General features: G+C 40.7%; 2 protein-coding genes across 7 annotated transcripts in view; both read left to right on the top strand.

The window, feature by feature from the left end:
• EPS15 (epidermal growth factor receptor pathway substrate 15) overlaps window positions 1-2,018 on the top strand; it is a 67,656-nt gene extending 65,638 nt beyond the window's left edge. For 3 of the 5 annotated variants that reach the window (XM_069023393.1, XM_069023394.1, XM_069023392.1), the window contains one exon: window positions 112-2,018. In XM_069023393.1, the coding sequence (XP_068879494.1) occupies window positions 112-258 (147 nt within the window). In that variant the 3' untranslated portion in view covers window positions 259-2,018. The remainder of the gene's footprint in view (window positions 1-111) is intronic. The other 2 variants (XM_069023396.1, XM_069023395.1) reach the window with 1 other exon arrangement.
• Window positions 2,019-5,645: 3,627 nt separating this feature from the next.
• TTC39A (tetratricopeptide repeat domain 39A) overlaps window positions 5,646-12,714 on the top strand; it is a 47,274-nt gene continuing 40,205 nt past the window's right edge. Inside the window, exon 1 of one of the 2 annotated variants that reach the window (XM_069023387.1) lies at window positions 5,646-5,725. In XM_069023387.1, coding sequence (XP_068879488.1) covers window positions 5,691-5,725 — 35 coding nt within the window. In that variant the 5' untranslated portion in view covers window positions 5,646-5,690. Of the gene's footprint in view, window positions 5,726-6,221; window positions 6,391-12,714 lie in introns of those variants that run through there. The other variant, XM_069023388.1, reaches the window with a different exon arrangement.

Raw genomic sequence — 12,714 nt, 5'->3', positions numbered from 1 at the left:
TAGAATATGTGCAATTGTTGAAAAACTAATTCTCCCTTAAACTGAGCATTTGGACAGTAATAATTATCATTGTATTATTAATCTGGTTTATTTTGTCTTTTTGAAATGCAGTATTCTACTGAAGAAGACATGATTGAATGGGCTAAGAGAGAAAGTGAGAGAGAAGAGAAAGAAAGATTGGCAAGACTAAAACAACAAGAGCAAGAAGACTTGGAACTGGCTATTGCACTCAGTAAATCTGAAATATCAGAAGCATGAAGTTTAGAATAAGATTTTATCTTACGTAAACTGTTAAGTCCCTTTTCCTGAGTACCTAACCTATTTAAATGTTAATCAGAAAATGCATATATACAAGAAACTATGAAAGGTTTTAAATTTCTGAAAGTGATGTGAATGTTTCTGCTAAATTCAATCCCTTTGGTTATTGTTTGAATAACTGTTAAGTTTAGCATTCAGTTTCTCTCAAGTTTTCAGGAGAACAAAGTACTTTTCCCAGCTGAAAGCAAATCAGTTTAAAATGCAGATGGAGAGATTGGGGTTTGACTGTAATCTATCAGCAGTTGGTAATTGAGCATAAAGTGAACACAGCAATTATTCTGTCACGGCGGACTGTCTCCCATCAAGCAGTTAGTCACTGGAAACCTTTTATCCTTCTAAAGAGGTTTTAGTAATGCCAGAGTTGTGGAGTGCTTTCTTCTACATGTATGCATATAGATTTTTTTTCTCCTCGTTGAAGATTTTATGTTGGATTTAACATAATCTTCATGGAGTCTCCATCAGAAAGAGTGTGTCCTTCTGAAACCTTTATTGCTTTTCTTGCATGGTCATAGGTTTTAAGACAGACCTGTTATTTTGTTTTATAAAGCAATTAAGCTGAAGATTCATGTGCATTTGCTGTTGGCTAAGGTGACTGTCAAATTGTGAGACCCCACTGCTATTTGAGCCACTTTTGCCTGTGAAATAAGCAGCTGAACTGGCAAGTTAATAAGTTCCATTTGAAATAGGATTGAGAATAGAAAGAAAAAACAGGTAGTCTGATTTCTATTTTTTTTTAACCACAGTTGTTTTCTGTATATGTAATTTATTGAATGCCAACTGATAGTTGCACCTTAAACTGAATGATTTCTGAATGGTCACTGAGTCAGAGTAGGATTGATAGAATGTTAATGAAAATAACTTAATGAAAATAACTTATTGTTCATTTTAAAAGAATTCTATTTGGAAAATCAGTTTCATTAAAATAATTCCAAAAAGAATAATCTTATGCCCTATCTAAGAAAAATGGATGGCAGCAGCATAAACATCTACAAAGGTTTTTTTTCTTGCACTTTTAACCTGTGGTATTTCTTTTGAGAAATTGAAGTGTTTCAACACTCAGCACTGGGGCAAAGGGGGAGAACTCAGCCATGCTTCAGTATATTTAAGCTCTTCCCACTACCTGTCAATGCTGCTGTTGCATGAGTTTGAGGATTTTCAATTTTTCAGGAAAAAAAATGAGTAACCTGACTGGGATGGTTTTTCTTTTGCACTGGGAGATGAGCATTTAAACACCTGCTCAAAAAAAGTAACTTAAAATTTTGCAAGTATTAAATAGTTATAACTTATCTTATACACCTTTGTAATGAGTGTACACTAATCTTGCAAATCATATGCTTAACTGGATTACATAGTTTCTTATCTTTTGTTAAAAATGTATACTCAGTGGACCAACACAATATTATATGTATATATTATATATATATTCTTGCTTTCCTTTATGGAATTTAAAGTTTTGAGTCATTTGATGTTACATTTCATGTTACTGACTCTGACTATAGGACTTTTACTCAGACTACCAACAAACCACTGCTGTGAGCTAAATGGCATTACTTTATGAAGTTTTAACTGTTTGGTTTGGTTTTTTTTAAACAACTTGTTCAGGTGGGATTAGCCTCTATTTATAGACTTCCCTTTTGTTTAAAAATTCTAACAATAGCCTGTAATTATGAAGAAATAAAGTTTAAGTACATAAATGTGAACTGTTTGCCTGTTTTTTCAGGAGAGTGCTGTGAGATGTAAAGCATTGTGTGAGTGCAGTTCAGTATGAGGTGTTCTGACTGTGGTCTGGTTTCTCTGGCCTTTGCCACCTGACCCACCTGCCATGGGTCACCTTCACAGAAATAGCATCCAGTGTCAGAATTGTGTTGTCTCGTGTTATTTCCCCAGTAACTTCTCAACAGTTTCATTGACCTACTTAAGTTTAAATTGGCTGTTTCAGAATTTGAATATTTAGCAAAGTTATTACTTCAGTATTGGAGTGTTTTAGTTGCACTTTAGCCTGAATCTTCAAAGTCATTGTGGGCATGGATGGGAAACCTCATGTTTTTGTTTTTGCAATACTGACAGAATGGTAATTTAGATGATACTGTGTTTAGATAACACAGAGGGTAAGATTGGGAAAGTAACATATTTGTTCAAAACATTGGCAACTAAAGTACTATGTTTTCTTGTTACAGAATTCTGTATAATAAGTGAATACTCTTCAATTTAATTCCGTTGTTAATTGGAGCAAACATGAAGGTTGGCTTTTAGATGCATCCATTTTTTCTTATCGGAAGGAAGAAGACATTTTCCCAAATTAAAGATCTTTTTTGATGCAAGTTTGAAGCTTGCCCTTCTGGTAGGTAGAGTGGAGTTTCATTGCCCATGTGAGTGTTACTGAACTCTTGAATTATCTGCAGAGTTGTGTTTGAAAGGACCTCTGAGGCTTAAATTAGGAAAGGGACAGAAGTAAAGAGGAAGGGGAGGGAAGACAGCATAGTGTTATCCCAGAAAAAATAGGAAGGAACTTGTCATTTGTCAGCTGACAAGCCATCAGTCAGTAATATCCTGAAACAAGTCATTTTCATCCACAAGGTCTTTAAAGAAACATGAATAGCAAAACATATGTAAATAACACCATCTGCATTCCCATTCATTGCTCAGAATGCTTCAAAATTCCTGTTGTGTGAAAATGGAGACATCTGGAGCTGCCTGGACCTTTGATTTTAACCAAAACCAAAGACCAATAGTTTCTAGAGCAGGTGATCTGCTGATAGAGGGGGAAAATGCTGCATTGTTTGGATGTGTGTTCAAGAGGTCAGGATGTTTTTTCTAGTTATCTCTTGCTGATTTAATAAGTGAGTATGGACAAACCACTTAATGCTAAGCCATTTCCTGTTCTGTAAGTGATAACAGGTCTCATAATTATTACATAACTCCTGTAATCTGGAAAGACAACCTTGTGAGAGTAGAAGGAATTTTATCCCATTTTACTTGTGTGTATCCTGTTGATAGGAGAGATGTTATGAGGTGTTTTCTCTGTTGGTATAAGCAGCCAGTTGCACTCCTATACAGGACTATACAAATAACTGGAAATAGATTAAGAATTTAACAGAAATGCTGTTTTAAACAAGATATTTGAGGATTTAGTTTGCTGGTAATAGAGGGAGAAATTCTTACCTTTGACTTCAGAGGTCTGTCCCAGCAAGAGATCCTGTAACACTTCTGCAGATTGTCAGCTGTCTCAGGTTTGCATCTGACAGACTCATCCTGATCCACTTAGACTGATCTTCCTGTGTTGCCAGACTTATTGTTTGTTCTCTTGAGACTACTAGCATTGAAATTTTTGTATGCAAAGCCAGAAGGTCTTTAGGATTGTTTTCCATAGAATGCAATCTCTCCTGAGGTGCTACTTGAACAGGTGTGGTCACTTACACAGAAAAAAGTAATTTTAAAAGACTCAGTGGGTTTTTAAATCCTTGTAGAAGTTTTTTTAATGCTTAATGAAGTTCTGCTAATACCTCCTTATTTTTAAAATTAGGGTCTTTGAGTTCCAAACAGTTCTGAGGATTTTGGAGTACACATCTCATACCATATTCAGTAATAACTTTTACAGAATAAATAACTTGGTTGAGGTTCAAACCACTGACCCTGAATCCTGAAAACTGCAGGTAAAATACTTGTTCAATGTTAAACTCATATATTTAAATTCTCTAATTTTCCTTAATATGCTATCCATTTAACTTAAAATATTTATTTTATTTTACTGTCAGATATTAAAAGCACAACTGTTCTCAAACATACAATACTATGCTCAGAGGAGCAAATTTGTCCTTCTGTTTTAGCTTTTTCAACTTTGTCCCTACAACATAAAATTCTAAACGTTGTAAAAAGCAATTTAGAGTATATTCTGGGGTGATTATTAATAAAAATGTTCTTTAAGTTAGCTAGGACTGGCTACTGAAAATGGGCTGAAGTGCAGAAATCTCGTTTCATTGTGAACACAGTGAGCTGGAATGTACGAGCCTCACAATTCAAAAAATGAAATGTATGTAAACAGGTATCTTATGCTGGAAAACGTAGGCTTGCATTTGTGCCAAAATAGCTCTGGGAAGGTGCTTGTCACAACTGCTTATGCTATCCCTCAGTGAGCTAAAATGTTTGATTTACTGAAGACAATCATGACTACTTGGCTGCTGTCAGACGGAGGACTCGTCCTTCGATCACTGGATGTCTGGGCTCCTCTCTCGGAGCAGCTGCACCCTGAGCACTGGAGCGTGAGCCTGTCCTGCCACCCACCCCTTGTTCCTCCCATCACGAGCCACATTGTTGGTGTGCAGCTAATAAACTCTTTCTTTTTTTAACCTTATACACCCACTGTTCCCGTTAATGTGCCCATTGTTTCTTTATGTCAACCCAGTCCTTCTGTTTGTCCTGCCACTCCCTTGGCCGTGTATACCTTTGCCTTGTTCATTTCCTTTCACAGGCTCATTTCTTCTGTTAATCTTTTCTGAACTGTTATCCTTGTAACCCTGAAGCTGCGTGTTTGATATAATTATAATATAGATGGTGGCCAAAGTAATGCAATTTTTTTCCAGTATTTCACATCTATTCGCAATTTCAATGGGTTTGGTTTCCTTTAATGGAAGAGGCAAGTTGAAATTTTAAATATTTATTTTGTTTATGAATTTTATGTTAATGAACAAATTAAAGAATTTAATTATTTAGATCTAATTATTTATTTATGTAATTTGTTCATGACCTGTTCCATCTGAGGTGTGAGCCCTTTGGGGTGTTACTCCCGTGGTACAACTCACAGACCCCTGGGCTGGGGGTAGACAGCCGCACCCTGGCAAACGCTGCCTTGGCAGCAGGTGCAGAGTGCAGTTAATTGAAAACTTGGCGAAATATGATTTATGTTTTCCTCATGTTTTTTCTCGAGAGGAATTAATGACTTCAATTCCAGCACACAGTAGCGGTGCCCGCGCTCCTCTCGGCCGTTCCCGGAGTCTTTCGCGCCGGTGCGGAGCGACACGCCCGGATCCCGCCCGAGCGCTGCGGTGGGACCGTAACCCTCGGGCTATAATCCCGTCCCATTCCATCCCGTCCCCTTCCCATCCCCACCGCCGGCGGAGGGCGGGCGCTGCCGCAGCCGCTCACCTGCGGGGGCGGCCCCTCCGCCCGGCCCGGCCCGGCCCGGCCCTGCCCGAACATGCGCCGAGGCCCCGGCTGCCGTCGCTCCACACGCACACCATGCGAGGTGGCTGCGGCGGCCGCCGGAGAGCAGCAGCAGCAGCGCCAGCCGTGCCCGCCGCCCTCCCGCCCTCCCCTCAGCTGCTGCCCGTCGCCCTCCCGCCCTCCCCTCAGCTGCTGCCCGTCGCGACGCCTCCATGGACGCCCGCCCGGCCGGCAGTGCCGGCGCCCGGTACGGGGCTGGGGCGGGCCGGGGGGGTCGCCGGGGGACAGCACCGCCTCCGCTGGGCTCTGGGGCTGCTCCGTCCCGGGCGGGAGGAGGGGCCGGGAGCGCCCGTCGCGGTGCCCGCAGGAGCGGAGGGTCCGGCCGCGGGACGGCGTGAGGGCGGTGGGGTTCCGGGCGAGCCGGGCGCTGGAGCCGCTGAGGGCAGTTCGGGCCCCCGGACTGACCCCGACGGGCTCTCGGGGCTGTGGCCGGAGCCGCCTGCGGCCCGCGGGCAGGGGCTGCCCAGGCCGGGACCGGGCCACCCCGCGGGCCGCTCTGGCCACCAGCCTGACCCTGCTGTGGGCAGCGACTGTGCCCACCTGTGCCGGCTGAGCCACCCCACTGCGCGGGCACAAACTGGTTCTTGCACTTTGAGGGGGTTTTCTTTTTACTTAGAAAAAAGCATTAGCTTGAGCTAATTACATACCTGCGCAGCAGCCCTTCAGTAGTTACATGCAAATTGTCTTTGGGCTTCAAAGGGTTGTGGAAGAGCGTGGAAGACCAGGTCCTTTTGCTTGAGCTCCTGTTTGTGCAGCTTGCAACGCACCTTGACAGCGAAACGCTGACATTAATTACTCTGTAACTCAAAACCTTCTTGCTCGCCTGCAGGTGGATAACTTTCTCCATTCCAGGTGTGCACTCCCACTGCCCCTAAAATACATAAACTTCCATTGTGTGCGTGCTTCAAAAGCTGAATCAGTCTGCAAATAACATTCTTCTCCCGTGATGACGGCGTGTTAAGTTTTAGACATGTCTGCGTTAAAGGTCGGCTTGTGGATTCTGTGTTTAACATGAGACATTTATAATAATCTGCTTTATAATCTATACAGGAGTAGAAGCTTTTAAGTGTGCAGTTGTTGGAGAGGTCAGCAAACTGCTGGTAATGGCTCTGTTCATGGTTCTTCATCAAGTGTGGGACAGTGGTGTACTCTCTCTCTCTCTCTGGCTGCATGGTTTCCCTTTATCTTAAGATTGAAAACAGCAAACATTTACCTGAGACTTTATTTCTGCTGAAGAAACCATGATGAAAAAAATTTCCTCAACTTTAGATTATATAAAATGTACAATAGTGCTCCTTTTTGGTGGCACTGATATTAATAAGAGTCACTACAAAGACCAAAGGAGCTGGTCTAGTAGCATTTAAAACAGCAAAGTCCTGAGGGGTTTAAAAATCCAGAGTGTTAGACTTGCTAAATTGATCAAAAATGACCTGGCTATTAGTATTTTTATATACAACCTCTATCTGGAAGTACTCAAGGCCGGGTTGGATGGGGCTCTGAGCAACTTGGTGTAGTGGAAGGTTTGTCTGTCCACAGCACAGGTTTGGAATGAGATAATGTTTAAGGTTCTTTCCAACCCTGACCATTCAATGATTCTGCGATTTTTAAGAGCTTTATATAATTTTGTTGCCATGTTCTGTCTTGATAATTCCTTCATGAACCAGCAATTGTTTAAATACTATTTTTTAACTCCAGGCTGGAAAGGTGGGCTCTGTGTTTGTAATAAGGATGTTAAATGACATCATTAAATGACCTCCAGGTGCTGTGTTTGCACTGACAACAGCAGCAGGCTCAGAGACTCTGGTTGTGTTGTGCTTCAGGAAGTTCTGAATGTGGGGAACAATGTGTGCCGAACTACTTAGAAACAGGAAGGAGCTGGGTGAATTTTGTCAGCTTGGGCAGGTTGTCCCGAAACTCTGTGTTACTGAAGCTGCTGGAGCACTTGGTGCTGGCTCCTCATCACCTTTCTGGAGCTCCATCTGCTGGAATCAGCCCTCCCATTCCAGGGTGAGACTGCACTGGGATCTAGAGGGATTCAGATGTTTCTGTTGCTGCGTTACAAAGTGTTGAAAAGTATGTATCAGGACTAGTTTGTGAGAAAAGATTACTATCTTCTTATTGTAGGTCACATTTTACTTAAATCACTCCTTTAAAACCCCAATGGAGCTCCTAGACAGTGTTTTCACAGAGCTGAATTTGTGGTTTCTCTGAGTATTGCATATATTTTAGGAATAGATTATCAACTCACAGTTGGAGGACAAAAGGATCTAACGGACTGGTTGGAACTGAGAAGTAAACAGATTTTTGAGTAGGGGTGATGAAAAATGACCTCCCATTTTAGAGACAGCTGTTGTCTTCAACTTGATAATAAAACTTTCAATCACCTGTTGTGAAAAAGCGATTGTCAGAAGGAAGTCTTGCTGTTAGGATGGCCATTCAGATATACTTGACTTAATGGCTAGAATCTCAGATGTATATCAAACAGAATGCAGTACTGAACTTGGACATCATTTTACATTTCTTTCTAACTAAAATTGCCATCCTGAGCTGATGAAATCTTCTCACTGCATCTACATCAAAGTTTTACATTTTGGCTGGTCCATGTTTCCTGTCAAAAAGGGAAAAAATGACAGAAAGATCCCAGACTAACTGAATTAGAGTTCAACATCAGCCTCACTTGTTTTGGCTTTCATTTGTTTTTTCTCCTCAGGTAGTTTGCTTAGTTGCTTTCCCACTCTGAAATGGAGAGAATAATAACTATTTTCTTCTTGAAGCTACTGTACCAAAGAATAACTCTTCAAAATGGCTTTAGCAATGCTGAGTGCCAAAACAGCTTCCTACTGGTACTTCTTTTTCTGTTCTTGAGTATTGATTCAGTGGGCAGGTTCAAGAGAGCTGTACAGGTGTATTGAAGTGCCATGCTTGAATTTTTATTTAATTGGAGAGAAAGTGGCATTGTTACTGGTCAAGGTACTGTGAAGTATACTCTGCAGATGACTTCTGAAGAATAAAGTCAGGTTGTTGGAGCTCTCAGGGAAATGTAATCTGAAATGTCATGTAAAGCAATGATTAAAGGCAAAGCAATAATCCCCTATTTGTTCAAGTATTTTGTGTCATTCCTATATATTATTTTTATGGAGTGTAAAATACTGTTCAGCAGTGGAATGATAACAAAAGCATGATTTTTTTTTTTTTAAAGTTCCAGCAGAACATTTTACAGAGTAATTTATTTTGAAAATGCTTTGCATAGATTTAATGAAAAAAACCAACCAAACCAACCCAACCAAATGAAACAAAACCAAACAAAGAAACATTTCAACTCACATGAAGTACTGCAGGAAAATGCTTTTTGGGCCAGAATGTGTGTTTCATCCTTTTTGTTGGTCACCACACTGAAGTCTGAAAGAAGTGAAGTGTAAATCAGCATAAACAAGTACAAACCAGACTTCATAAACGGCTGAAGAAAGATGCACAGGTAACTCTCTTGTTACCTACCAGTCAGTCTTTATCATTGCTAGGAAGTGCAGAATCCAGCCAAAAGGGGGAATTGCCTGACATCCCTCCCTAAATTCTCACCAAGTCTGATTTCAGAAGTAATACAGAGCTCTACCCTGACCTTGCAGTCCTTAGGAAAACAAATCTCACCGATTTTGTCTGGCTTCTTACCATGAATGTGGCAGAGTGAGTTTGCATTTTGCTTCATGCTGTATCTAATTGTGCTCAATAGCATTGCATGATAGTGGTCTAGTACAGCTCTTGCTGATTTGTTTTTATCTCATTAGTTTTAGTGAGATGAGAATTAGACCTTTAAAAATCGAGTGTACCTATGTCAGATGTGTAGGTGGACCAGAGGCAATAAAACTGAAAAGTCAGAGGACCTGGAGAAAAGAGTAAGTGGGTATTGTAAGGTTGTCTAAAAACCCCCAAAGGCATGATACCAATCACATGTGACCTTCAAAGTGACAAAGATTGTAGATCATCTGAATTAAAAAAGAAGAGCTGTTAAAGCTTGCTAAATATTACTGCGCTCTGATTTATGATGAAAATTTACTCTTAATTGCAGTGATCCTGTTAATTTCTGTAATGCTGAATATATTTGTTTTAGTTCACTGTTCATCCTGTGTGAGGTAACTTTTTCTTTGTACATTCCAATAGATACCAGTGTAGTTGCAGGATGTTTGGGCTTATTTTTGTAATATGCCAGACTGGATTGTGTGTCTTTGTATGTATTTTCATTCTGTTTGATGCAGGCAGTTGTACTGAGTGGGAGTGCTCACGCAGTGGTGCAGTCAGTCCTCTGAGCAGTCATGGCAGTACAACAAGGAAAGGGAACGGTGGAAATGACACCAGTACATTTTATTTGTCTGAGCAAACCTATCTTAATGAATTTACTGCATTGTTTGCCCATTCAAATACAGGATGAGAACTGTGAGTGTAATGCAAACTAGATCCTGCTTGGTCCAAGTTAAACATGGTAGGACCAAGGGCAGAACATGAGTCTGCCAGTTTCCTGGGCTTTTTGTTGCTCACTGGATTGCTTTGCCCCATCCCTTTGATTTGTGAGCCTTTGCTGGAACAGAAGGGCCTTTTAAAAGACCTTTGACGTTGCTGAGGCATCAATAACTCAGTGGTTTGAGAGCTGAATTAACCTCAAAAATAAATGGTGTCATAGTCCATGTACAACTTGAAATACTATGATATCCTGAATTCCAGAATTGCATCACTGTTGTGTCTCTATGCAGAATAGCTGGAGAACACGAATATTGAAACCTTTCCAGTTCCTTTGTTGTTAAAGTAATGGCATTTCTGCAGCACTGAGAAGTCTTAGACATGGGCCAGAAAAGTGTTCAAGAACACAGAAAGATAGATGCTGAGGTATTACCAGCTTGGCACATAGAACAGGAAGGGATATGGGAAAATTAATTTTCTTGCATTAACTTATTTGCTTTTGAATTATGAAGACATTTCTGTATTGTCTGAAAACTGAAAAGTAACAAATTATTGTGAGAGCTGCTTATTTGTTCTTTTCATCCAAGATTATTTCTGATCTCATGTGGGTTTGGAAATGCTTGCAGAAGAAAATAATTCTTCCCGAGTGATGTGCTTTTTGTTTTCTTTGAATGTAGAGATTTTTTTCAGGCTCACAACATTTGTAGTGCAGTGTTGCTCAAAGAAATCAACTGTTTAGAAAAGTGGTAGTGGATTTAGGAATGACCTGGCAAACTGGAAAAGACTAAAGAAAGTAACCCCAGGTGTATCCTGGTATCTCCTAATGTCTCTGTGATTATCCAGCATTAGGAGAACAGAAAATGGTGTCATGGCAAGATTTTCTATATTCAGGGGTGATCTTTTTGAAAACAGGCAGTGGGAAGGACATCCTGGGGTCAGAGTTTGTACCATGGGATGTGAACTGCTGACCCTTAGCACAACAAAGGGCACGGGGAGGGACACAGCAGGGGCTGAAGACCCCCAGACTTTTTCCTGTTTAGACTGTGAGGGGATAAAAGCCCAGGTGTTCCTTTGTTCGGATCCCTCCTCAGAGGCACCAGCTCGAGCTGTTATTTTGTTGTTGCACCAAGATGAAATTATTTTAAGGATTGGGACATCTGAGACTCTGTTGTGGGAGACCTGAGGTCGAGCCTGTCTCACTGTGAGTGTGGGATGTGCAGCTGAGAAGGGGCTGTGGTCCCAGCTCAGGTGATGGTTGTGTGACTGCCAGTGGCTCCTGGATGGTCAGACAGGGAATTTCCTTAACATGGAAATGGAGACCTTTGAAATGTGCTTTGGGATGCTCCTCACATCTGTGAATGGTTGAAGTGGTAGCACTGTGAAGCTTAGATGGTGTTTGTTTCTTTGTATTTTATTCTCCTCCTCCAAATGAAGTTACCCATGCACGCTACCTCAGCTGACTTATGCAGATAAGGTAGATTTGGCAGAGAAATGCATCCGTATTTTAGGATATGACTGATTTAACTCGCTTTTAGTGTTTCACAGCACTGAAGGAGATCTTGAATTACTATTAAAAGCATTACTACAAAGACACAAACCTCAGACTCACCTTTTTTTGTAAAATTCTGATAATTGCTGAGGTTGAGTATTTTAGCATTTTGCACAGTGTAAGGTTCAAGATGCTTTTTTATTGAAGAAATCTGTAAAACCCAATGACAAATCCCAAAGCTTATGCACTTCAAACTCATAGTAAGAAACCAGTCAACATCATGCACACAGTGAACTAAAACTATGCATAAATATGGTAACTCTCATGCTCAAAAATCATGTGTCCCTTTCCTTTTGACCATGGAAAACATGATTTTTTTTTTTTTTAAGATGGTTTACAGTTCATTAATATTCCAAATTGTAGTTTTGCTTATTTCTGCTTATTAATTTTGTTTGATACTGCTGTTGACATAGAAAGGATCTGGTGCTTAAGTAAAAGGGGTATTGCCTGGGATATCCCAAGAAATTGTGCTTCCAACTAGAGACAATGGGGATGCAGTGGAGTAAGGAGAGGAGCTCTTACTGTAATGCCCAGGATATACCGTGGTGATTTGTGAAGCAACCCCACTCATGGTCCGTGGGGCAGAGAACAATGATTTCATAAACAACAAAACCACAAGGAGAACCATATGACCATCCTTGCAAAACCTGCTGCCCAAAAGAAAAAAGGGAAAGAACCTTGTAGAACCAGCAGGGAAATGGCTTAAATGTGGAAATATTTCAGATCTGAGTTTTTACATTTTTTTTCTTTAGTTAAAAGAAAACATACATATATGTGGGGAAGGAGAGGTTGCATACTGGAGGATGTCTGAGCATATAATTGTTTCTAGAGTAGTGGTATTCAAATAAAAACCTGCCAAATCAAGTCTTGAAGAACTTGGCAGAGACAGCCAGAGCCTTCACCATACAGGGCTTTAAAGAGTATTTGAGGAATACAGTATTAATTAGAAATTGTACAAACAGCTAGTGAGAATGATGAAAAACCTTTTCAGAGTAGGCCATGATCCTGCTGTGGAAGCAGCTAGTTAATTTTAAGTTGTAACCAGTAGTTATTCCCAACCAGGGGAAAAAAAAACCCAGTTATGTCTTTTATCTCCTGCTGTGGCCCAGGTACACAGTGCTGCTAGGAACATGTAATGGAGTCATTAATGGGGCAGCATGTGGATCTATTACAGTAAT

The sequence above is a fragment of the Aphelocoma coerulescens genome, chromosome 8 (assembly GCF_041296385.1).
Source record: "Aphelocoma coerulescens isolate FSJ_1873_10779 chromosome 8, UR_Acoe_1.0, whole genome shotgun sequence".
NCBI classification, from domain to species: Eukaryota; Metazoa; Chordata; class Aves; order Passeriformes; family Corvidae; genus Aphelocoma; species Aphelocoma coerulescens.
The sequence above is the reverse complement of the archived record's forward strand: the minus strand, read 5'-3'. Positions and strand labels throughout refer to the sequence as shown.